The sequence below is a fragment of the Chelonoidis abingdonii genome, chromosome 8 (assembly GCF_003597395.2).
Source record: "Chelonoidis abingdonii isolate Lonesome George chromosome 8, CheloAbing_2.0, whole genome shotgun sequence".
Taxonomy (NCBI): Eukaryota; Metazoa; Chordata; order Testudines; family Testudinidae; genus Chelonoidis; species Chelonoidis abingdonii.
In genome coordinates this window covers 67,462,916-67,473,571 of record NC_133776.1, presented here as the reverse complement: position 1 = coordinate 67,473,571, position 10,656 = coordinate 67,462,916, and the positions used below count along the sequence as shown (strand labels likewise).

The window sequence follows — 10,656 nt, the reverse complement described above, 5'->3', positions numbered from 1 at the left end:
TTCCCCAAAACTGCAGACCTCCAGCTGCCCATAGACAGTTCTAGTTAATACCAACATGTGATGGATTTTATGACTGAATTTAGTCTGTAGTACTGAATCATGACCTCAGAGCACTCACAGTGTTGCTCAACTGCCCTATATATAGAAACTGCATGGGAGGCTCCTACAATGCTCTGGAATACCAATGCCTTTAGATAGGCAGCAGCAGCCAATAACACTTCTGAGACCCTCCTCCAACCGATATTCTCCCATCCATTAAGGCAGGAATTATTCATGTGACACTGCCCCCCGGAATACTAAAAGCCTTTGCTTGCACACAACCTTGAAAACAAAAAAAAGTACAAACTGAACTCTCGGACACTCTACCCCTCAAAATTACATGCAGTGCTCAGATGAGCCTGAATCTTGATGGGGCCTTAATATTAACAAATTCTGGAATTCTTCACCTTTTCTCAAGCCCACCTGAGTTGAGGGTTCAAAGATGGTTGTATGATCAATTTCCCTAGCATAGGTAACCAAAGACAAGCCTGAGCCAAAGAGAGTTCAGATCTAGATACTGATCCAAATGCTCCTAAAGAATGAGGGCATTTAGATCAGGGGTTCTGCCTCAGGTCTGTATCTGTATCTAGGCAAGGCTACACTTAAATGGCTGCAGCAGCACAGCTGCATCGCTACAATTGTGTCACTGTAGTGCTTCAGTGAAGACGCTATCTGTGTCCATGTGAGAGCTTCTGCCATCAGCATAGGTACTTCACCTCCCCAAGAGGTGGCAGCTATGCCAATGGGAGATTCACCTGTCATCTTAGCACTTTCTACACCGTGGGTTAGGTCTGCTTAACTGCATCACTCCTGGGTGTGAAAAACTCACACCCCTGAGCGACAGTTATACCAACCTGATTTCCTAGTCTAGACCTAGCCAATACAGTAAATTATACAAGTCAATGCCATTCAGATATAGCCAAGACACTTGATTACAGCTTTTATACCTATACCAGAGGTTAAATTGAGCTTTAATTCTGTGGAACAGTGCTCTATTACTTCAGCTGTACCCTCCTAATTGCATTTAGACACTCTCTCAGCCCTGGCCGCTACAGGCTGTTATATTCAGTACTGGCTCTGCGTGCTTGTGCACTGATGCAGAAGTTGTCTCAGTGCATCTAAGTGGGTAACCTTGAAAAAGGCAAAACCATAAGACAACATGTAACAAGTCTGGAGCTGCTATGGCAGGACAGATGTGGAATGCAAGCAGGGGTAAAAGCAGATGATCTCTGAAAGACCTAGAAAACAACTAAGAGTCACCTTTTAATTACAAACTAAATTCCTCCTTTAAAACTCTATACCTGGATTTTACCTAGGGACTCCATAATAGATCAAGACCAAAAGATTATATCCCTATTCAGGGACCACCAAAAGCTACCCTTTAAAGGACGTAATTATGCAATGCATATGGAGGCTAAAACACTAGTGAATTCCTCTGGTCTTCAAACAACCCCCCAACCTCGCCTAGCTCATCGTCATCAGAAGCAATCTCCCCACATACCTCAACAACTCAAAGTAGCACCAGACCCTGCCATAACAACAAAACCTACAGACATATCTCCACTGCTACAATGATCAATACCCCACACAACACACCTTTCAAGAGCCTTAGGTTCTACACATGCCTAATGCAATATGTGCTGTACACCATCCAATGCACTAAATGCCTCCATAGCAACCATGGGGGTGAAACCAGACACTCACGCAGACACATGACAAAAGACAGGAACACCATATAACCTCAAGGTAAACATTTTTCAAAAAAACGATCTTTCCATATCTGACCTCTCAGTCCTTGTCCTCAAAAGAAAGCTGCACAACACCTTCAAAAGACGAGATGGGGAGCTTAAGTTCAGAACTTTGCTAGACACTAAAGATCATAGTCTGAATAGAAACACTGGATTTATGGCTTAATACAACAATCTAACTCACTAATCTCACCATTTTTGTCCTATGACTGCAGAAGTGCTAATGGGTCACTTCACTTTGAATGGACCTTAAAATGTGTTTTCACTACTCATACTAAACAACCTGTTCCACCTTGTATTTAAGGCAATACACTTTTGAGTACCTTTCCTAAACCTTGAACTGTGTGGCTCAAAAGCTTGTCTCTCTCACTGACCGAAGCTGCTCCAATAAAAGATATTACCTCATCCACCCTTTTTCCCCTAATATCCTGGGACCAACACAGCTATAACAACATTAAACAGTGAATTCAGTGGGAATTTTGACAACATGGGCACTGCAGGATCAGGCCCACAGACACCAACTGCTTTAAAATAGGCCTGCAACCACACACTAAGGGCAAAACTGTGCTCTTGCTGCATATCTACACAGCAATTAAACACCTGCAACTGGCCCAGGTCAGATGGCTCGGGCTCGTGGAGCTGTAAAATTGCAGTGTAGATGTTTGGGCTTGGGCTGGAGCCCGAACTCTGGGACCCATCATGAGAGTGAAGAGTCCCAGCACCAAGGCTCCAGCCCAAAACTAAACAGCCACACTGCAACTTTATGGCCTCGTAGTTTGAGTCCTGTGATCCCAAGTCAGATGACCTAGGCCAAGCCCTGGGTGTTTAATCGCTGGGTAGATAAAAAGGTATAAATCTGGAGCACCTCCACTGTCTTCAGTGGACTCATTTTGCATTTACCCTGGTGTATTGAGAGCAGATTAGAGTAAGCCATAAATATTTTAGCTGCTTTATCTGCTTTGTTATTCTGTTTAAAGTAGGAAACATGACAAACCTTTGATTGTTTTGTTTAATACCAAACAACAATTCAAAGAGAAACAAACAAGCAACAGTAAATAATGCCCATGATGTACAGAAAACACCTGACAGAATTAGAGGAAGTCAGTGAGTATGACCAGGGCCACAGACACCTTGCCTCATTTCTTCATATTTAGGAAGACACCATCCATCACCTATTTCAATGGTCACCACTAATTAACAACAAATAGTGAGGTGAGAGGTTAGAACTTCACCTGCCTAATTTAAAAAGTGAAAATACTGAGGCACTGTGTATTCCTGCTATAGTACCAACGGCCACATATAAAGATTAAAAAACCTTCAAAGACCTATTTAAGAATTTAACTATTGACTAATCTGATGTTTCCTTAAGAGTCATCCCGTTAAAGCTAAAATGTATGAAATTGGCATGAAAAGAAAAAACAACACTCCACCAACACTATTAGCACAGCATGGGCCTGACCCCTGCCATCATTACTGGTGTTAACAGTCCTGCTGACTTCACTGGGACTAAATGTGATGAGCAAGAATTACTCACATGAGTAAGAGTTGCAGGACTTTGCCCATATTTGAAGTCAGTGATTACTACAGTGGCTGGTTCTTTTCCATTAGACAGATTTAGGTGACTTCAGACTTCTATATCCAACTCGTAACTTAACCGCTAGATATTCATACTATGCTCGTCACCATGGTATCTGAACATCCATGCAGAGCATGCATTAAATACGGTTGCTTCCTGTGTTCGAGCAGCGGCTTTTGCAGTGCTTAAAGGCCAGAGACTACAATGGCAACACTAACAGATGCATGGAGTATAACACTCTGCAAAAATTAAAATGCGTTATATCTACGTATATTTACATTAATATCCACCTCTTTCTGGAAGCAGATACTATACAGTCTGGAGGCAGGACTTGCAACAAGACACATTTCCTTTATACACGAAGTTCTATACACCAAACTTTTATTTGCTGCTAGGGACGTTGTCAAACTGCTTAGATTCAGCCTCCCAAACTTTGTAGAAGTTCTGGTCACACTCACCTCTGGCAATGGCATTCCATTGATAATCAGATCTGGTTGCTGGGGACTCTGCCCGGTGAAGGTGTGGGGATAAACATGGTTGGAGCCTGTGTTCCTAGTGTTCTGATTCTCCACACTGAGAAAGGTACTTTCAGATCTGCGGCAGCCCAGTGGCAAGGTCTGCTGATGATAGTCGAAATAGTTGAGAGATGAAGTAAGGGAAGAGCAGCTCACCACATTCATTTTATCTGTCTCCTCTACATCCCGTGGTACCAGCCGGATATCATTCTTGCTGATTTTTTTCTTCTTGCTTGATTTCTTTTGATGCCCATAGGAGTACTCTGCAATTCTGTGGGACAGAAGAAGCAAAATGAGTATCTAACAGAATCCTGAACTGTGTCCTGCTTGATAAATATTAAGAAACCCAGAAGGCTTAGCCCCATCTCAACACAGACTTCTTATTCATGAAGATTATGTTATGTTTTGAATCCTATGGCAATATATGATTTTTAACTTGTTTTCATATGTATGAAGTTTACAGGTCACGCATAAAAAGAAAGGGAAGGGAAAATTCCATCCATGTTTTGTTTGGTGTTTATATTCCTGGTAACTAAATATCAGCAATTAAAGTTCAGCCTGCAGAAAAGAAAAAATGGAAATGTTAAGATCCATGAACTGAAAAGGGTACCTGAATTAATTTTCATGTGTAATAAGGATTTTAAAAGTGTTTAGTTCATGTAAATCAAAAACCAGCATGACTAGAGGTTTTCCTCCAGATCTTAGCAGTAAATAAAGCAAATTCCACAATATTCTTATCTTGCACACTTATCCCACCACACTCCAAAGGCTGTTTGGATAACAAAATGTTTCCAGGTTGCTTTTATTTACACTCTTTCTTGGCAGCATTTGATAACTTTTAATCTTCTCTTGAACCTTTCTTCTCTCCTTCCCCCCATACCCTTCTCCACTTCCTGAGAAATGTTTTTCTTCCAGAAACTGCAGAGCAAAAATGGTGTTTTCAAAGAGAAACTAGCCTTCTGACCTCTTCTTACATCAGCTTGTTTCTCTATGCCTCTCTTTCCCCTTTGCTTCGTACCTGCTGAAAGAACGAACTGATACAGGACGTGGGTCTTTTTCCTCTTAAAAAATACCAAAGGAAGAAAGTCATCATTAAATTACAGGAAAAAATAATGAAAAATATGATTGCACTCGCCATTATCTCTGAAGTAACTGTGGTTCTTTTTTGACACAGAGGACCGTGTACCAATATCAAACGCCATATAGATTTGCATACAAGATGCCAGACAGCACAATACTTCTCAAAGGAATTATGTTAAACTACTACCATAACCAGAAATATACATTCACAAGTGTGGAGTTTGTTACTTTTCATATTATGATAAAGATGGGTTTTTTGGAATCCAATAATTGCAATTAAGAGATAATAGGAAGAATAAGTAACAGGTTTATCTAGAAAGGTAAATACTGTACAAGCATTCTTGCCATACAAAGCTAATGCCCCAACAGGGGAAAAAAAAAAAAAAAAAAAAAGATACCAAATCAAACAGCTTTTTTATATACCTCATAAATTAACTAATTTTATGAAAAACCTCCTGCAGATGTTGATAGGCACCTTGAAAAAATAAGAAAGAAAAGACAAGCCTAAACAGATACACAAAACGCACATATGGGGACGCACGATGATCAAATACACAGCTAAACCTATACAGTACTTCTTTGCGCCTCTGCAGCTGACTTTGCTTGATCAGATCGACACTGATAATAGAATGTTCAATCCATTGTGCTTGTCAATAAATTAAAGGAATTCAGGAGATTTTGGTTGTGCAAAAGATCTGTATGCACGCAGGCTAGTCTAACAACACTTGACAGAGTTTTAATTGTTTTGTTTACCTCAATGTTTTAAGTTTGGCAATGTAAAATTCCAATTCTCACAGCATTCATTTTGACGTCCTTTCTCTATTGACCAATTATTTTCTTTAAACTGCACTTTATTAATCCCTAAAACACATTAAGCCTCCTGGTCCTATGTATGAAGTTGTTAGGGGCACCACCATGATTTGATTTTAGACATTCAGATCCTATTCTTGTTTAATGGACCAAACTGGCAAGAAATCCAGTATATTAGCTCTCACTTAAAGCTAGGCATCCCATAATATGGCACATACAGTACTTTACTTGCAGATGATTTTTCCCCATCCAGCAAAAGGGCTTATAAACGTGCTTTATGTTGTGAAAACAGGATATAAAAACTGAACTCTCCGTTATTATATCTCTGTAAATAAAACTTTAAAGACTGCACATTCTTCTGCACTATAAAATTGCCACAGGCAATTGTATGTTACAAAGGTAGATCAAAATTAATTTCCATTCCTTCCATCTGAAAGATTCAGTGCTGAAGGAATGAAGGAGTCATGGCTATTTCACTAGTAACAGGATTAAACCATTTATGAGGCATTGCAGCTGCTCCTTTATGGCATCTGATTGATATTCATGTGTGGTTAGCATTTGTCTACTAACTTGTGTAACACAGAGAATAGTAAAAGAGACAATAATCGCATGGCTGTTACCTATTCAGGGGACCCAATTTCAAATATTAGGCTTTCATAGCAGCTAAGGTGCTATGACCTACCATTCCTCATTTTGGACTTGTGATCGTGCATTGCAAGATCATGCAGAGTTGTAAATATGATCATTAAAACAACTAATAAGAACTAAATCAACCATCACATTTTCACAAGGAATTGGGTTTATTCAAGGAAATGACTCTTTTCCCTCTATTCCTTTGGATTTATTTTTGCTTGTAAGAGCTGCATCCTGAAACATACATGCACAATAGTTCTTTTACATGAAAGAAAGAGCTTTAAGGGCATTTGCTCCACTTAGTGAATTCTAGCTGAACCCTGATTTCTTTCATAGTGAGTTCTCCCAGCTTCCACTTTCCTTTTACAACCACCACTCCTGAAGAAAACCAACACATAAAAAATGCCCATAGTGACATCCTCTGGTGGGGACAGGATGCAAACACCATGCAAAGGAACCTTAAAGCAAAGCCCACCAATGCCAACTACTACTGTAGGTGTGGACTTGCTATCCTATGTGTTGACTCAGTGCTGTGACCACCTATGACAGCTCTCCTCACCTTGTGTTTTTTACTTTTCAGCTGCTCAGTGCTTCAAAAATCCAACCTTGCTTTACAACCAGGATGGTACTGCTCACCCAAGAGTGAGTGCAACAATATGAAACACAGTTCTCTCCTGAAATCTAAAATCACGGGATCTCTCTTTTGGTAATAATTGGATCTGTACGTTTTTCCCCCCTAAACTCACAGGAAATAGCTATGATGATTTAAGACAGACTGGTTTGTTCTGCTACAGAATGCATAATAAAATTTATATTAGGACAGATTGTCAAAACACACTTATTCAGATTGGAATATTTTTTTCAAAAACACTTCTCCCAGAGTAATTTTAAGAAAATTTCCATAGATGTTTCTTGTTTTGTTTTTTTTAAAGCAACATAATATCATGAACCCTCATTCTTGCTCCTAAAGTAAGTGCAATACACCTGTGGGTTTAAAACACATCAAAAAGTAATTTAGATTGGCAAAAAAAAAATCAAAGCACATATTGCATGGTACAAAGAAACAAGTTCACATTACCTGCAGTTGTATGTCCTTATTTCCTTGTTATCCCTTTTACACTTGACTGCAACAAAGATCATGGTGACAAAAAGAATGGCGGCAATAGAACCCAGGGCAATAATGAAAATCAGTGACAAGTTAACAGATCCTATGGATTCCTGGGCATCGAGAGCTGGGGATAGGTATATCAAAATCAAGGCAGAAGCTGAGAGTGATGTTTTTCCATGATCATGTGCCACCACAATCAGTTCATAAGTAGTCTTTGCATTCTCCCCAAATGCTCTGGTGGTCCTTATCTCTCCATTGAACTGATCTATTTCAAAAAACCCTCTATCCCCATCTGCCATTTCATAGGACAGTCTTCCATTCTCCCCTTCATCATAGTCATCTGCCTTGATCACTGTCACTAAGTAGCCAACCCCGGCATTCCTAGGGATGTACACTTCTGCAGTCCCATTGACCAGCGCTGGGGCAGTTATCACAGGGGTGTTGTCGTTGACATCCAGGACGATCACTCTGACGGTAGCATTGCTCTGCAGGGACGGGCTGCCCCCGTCTTTAGCCAAGACCTTGAACTCGAAGGCCTTGGTCTGCTCGTGATTGAAGGACCTCAAGGCATAGATGTCCCCAGAGTTGGGGTTGATGGAGACGTAAGTGAAGACAGGCATGTCCCGGACTTGGGAGGGCACGATCTGATAGGAAACGCTGCCATTAAGGCCCAGGTCAGGGTCCCTGGCAGAGACAGACAGGAGGTAGGCCCCGGGGGTGTTGTTCTCCTGCACAATGACCTGGTAGTAGGGCTTGGAGAAGTGGGGGTGGTTGTCGTTCTCATCAGTGATCTTGACGGTGAAGGACTTGGTGGCCTGCAGGGAGGGCACCCCGTTGTCCCTGGCCTGGATGGTGAGGTTGTACTGGTCCCTCTGCTCCCGGTCCAGCCGCCCGTCCACCAGGATGGTGGAGAAGCTCTCGTACTCCTGCAGGCGGAAGGGCACGTTGCCCAGCAGCTTGCACTGCACCCGCCCGTTGGCCCCGGAGTCACGGTCGGAGACCCGCACCAAGGCGATGACGTAGCCGGGCGGCGCGCTCTCGCTCACCTCCACCAACTCGCTGTTGACCGAGAGCAGGTTGATGAGAGGCGGGTTGTCGTTGGCATCCTGCACGCTGACCGTCACCTTGCAGTGGGCCGGGATGGAGTTGGGCCCCAGGTCCTTGGCCTGCACGTCCAGCTCGTAGCTGTGGCCCTCCTCGTAGTCCACGGCGCCGCTGACGCTGAGCAGGCCGCTCTGGGGGTCCAGGTGGAAGAGCTGGCGCGCCCGCTCGGACACGTAGCTGTGGAAGGAGTAGAGCACCTGCCCGTTGGTGCCCTCGTCCGGGTCGGAGGCGTTGAGGCGGAGCAGGGGCGTGCCGGGCGGCGCGTTCTCGGGCACGCTGACGGCGTAGGCCGGCTCCTCGAAGAGCGGGTTGTTGTCGTTGGAGTCAATGACCCGGATGCTGAGCTCCACCGTGCCGAAGTTGGGCGGGTCGCCGCCGTCCAGCGCCGTGAGCAGGTAGCTGTAGTGGGACTGCGTCTCGCGGTCCAGGCTGCGCTCCACCACCAGCTCGGCGAAGCGGGAGCCGTCGCCGCGCGTCTTGGTCTCCAGCCCGAAGAGGTCGTTGGGGGTGAGCTCGTAGCTCTGCACGCCGAAGCTGCCTGAGTCCGGGTCGTAGGCGCTCTCCAGCGGCACCCGCGTGCCCGGGCTGGCCGTCTCCGAGATCTCCAGCTCGATCTGGTCGGTGGGGAAGCTGGGCGCGTTGTCGTTCAGGTCCTTGATCTCCAGTTTGATCACACAGATCTCCATGGAGCTGGACATCACCTCCAGCGAGATCACGCACTTGGGGCTCTGGCGGCACAGCAGGTCCCGGTCGATCTTCTGCTTGGTCACCAGCAAGCCCGAGCCCGGGCTGATGTCCACCAGGTGCGGGGCCGAGTTGGAGACCACCCGGAAGGCGGTGGGCTGGCGGGGGTCCAGCACGAAGCCAGCCTCCGGGGCGTCCTTACCGATGTTCGCGATCACCGTGCCGGCGCGCTGCTCCTCCTCCACCGAGTACTTCAGGTTAATCAGGGCTCCTGCCCCGGTCCACAGCAAGGCGAGCAGGACGGGGAGAATATCCATCTCCCGGTTCCGTACACCTGGCGCCCAGCTTCCCTCCCGGCTACCTGTTGATAGCCCGGCTGGAACAGGCTCGCGGGGGCGGGGGTGTTGTTTTGGTGCTTGGCTGTCTGGGGTTTCTTTTAAAACAGGGTAAAATCAGAGGCAAAAATCGTCTAGAGACACACTCAGCTCGTCTGCTTCCCCCGGCAGTCAGTGTCACCTCTTTATCAAAGTTAGCATCGATCACCCCAATAAAATCAACTGCGCTTTCCGCCCATCGATGTGCATGCAAGTCAGAAGTTATAAAAAAAATGTCTTTTATAGAGAGATCTTAAAAAAATCACAAAGCAGTCAATATATGCGGGAATCTGGATTTATCTGCACCTGGCATGCGCAATATCTCCCCCCTTCCGGAAAAAAAACCCAACACAGACCTCATTGCAGAGACCAGGCGCACTTTAAACGCATCCTCGTGGTTATTGCACTAAAAATAAAATCCTATTTAAAAAAAATACAAGCAAGCAGACACCGAGACAGAGGCTGCTGTGAAAGTGCGGCTGCAAACGTGCAAGGGTGGGGGGAGCCTTGTCCGATCATAAGTCACAGCCTGAAAAGAGGGGAGCGTCTGCAAAATAAGAGTCGGATTTTGGGGGTGGGGGCTCCTCAGGACCCTCCCGCGGAGCCACTTCCCTGGGCTGGAGATGGAGAAGGCTGTGTCATCTCTGAGAGTCATAGAGCGAGCAGTGGAAAGTCACGCTCGCCTTTAGAAACCCGAGCTAGTCATTCACACCGTGTCCGCCACGCAAGTTCTTACAGCAGCTGCAACGGGCTACTTGTCCCACTTCTCCTCCTCTTCCTTCGGCTCGCCCGGGGAAAGTAGGAGCAATAGGTTGGCTAGGCAAAGTCCAAGGCGCTTACAGCAGGTGCGGGCTGCTCCGCGGTGAATCAGAGCGCTGGCGTGCTGAGCTCGCAGACAGCCTTTTTCCTCTCCATTATTATCTCGCATTCATCGGGTTTGCGAATGGGCAGGGGAAATACAGCTCGCTCCGAGAAAGTTTCACTT

General features: G+C 45.0%; 1 protein-coding gene and 1 long non-coding RNA gene across 6 annotated transcripts in view; one reads left to right on the top strand and one right to left on the bottom strand.

Moving 5' to 3' along the window:
• LOC116819996 (uncharacterized) overlaps positions 1 to 5,365 on the top strand; it is a 33,085-nt gene extending 27,720 nt beyond the window's left edge. Inside the window, exon 3 of the long non-coding RNA XR_004372526.2 lies at positions 4,135 to 5,365. This is a non-coding gene — a long non-coding RNA (uncharacterized LOC116819996). The remainder of the gene's footprint in view (positions 1 to 4,134) is intronic.
• PCDH19 (protocadherin 19) overlaps positions 1 to 10,389 on the bottom strand; it is a 106,297-nt gene extending 95,908 nt beyond the window's left edge. For all 5 annotated transcript variants that reach the window (XM_032772152.2, XM_032772153.2, XM_075068729.1 and 2 more), the window contains exons 1-2: positions 7,480 to 10,389; positions 3,822 to 4,149 (exon numbers count right to left, since the gene is read on the bottom strand). In XM_032772152.2, coding sequence (XP_032628043.1) covers positions 3,822 to 4,149; positions 7,480 to 9,614 — 2,463 coding nt within the window. In that variant the 5' untranslated portion in view covers positions 9,615 to 10,389. The remainder of the gene's footprint in view (positions 1 to 3,821; positions 4,150 to 7,479) is intronic.
• Positions 10,390 to 10,656: the final 267 nt, after the last annotated feature.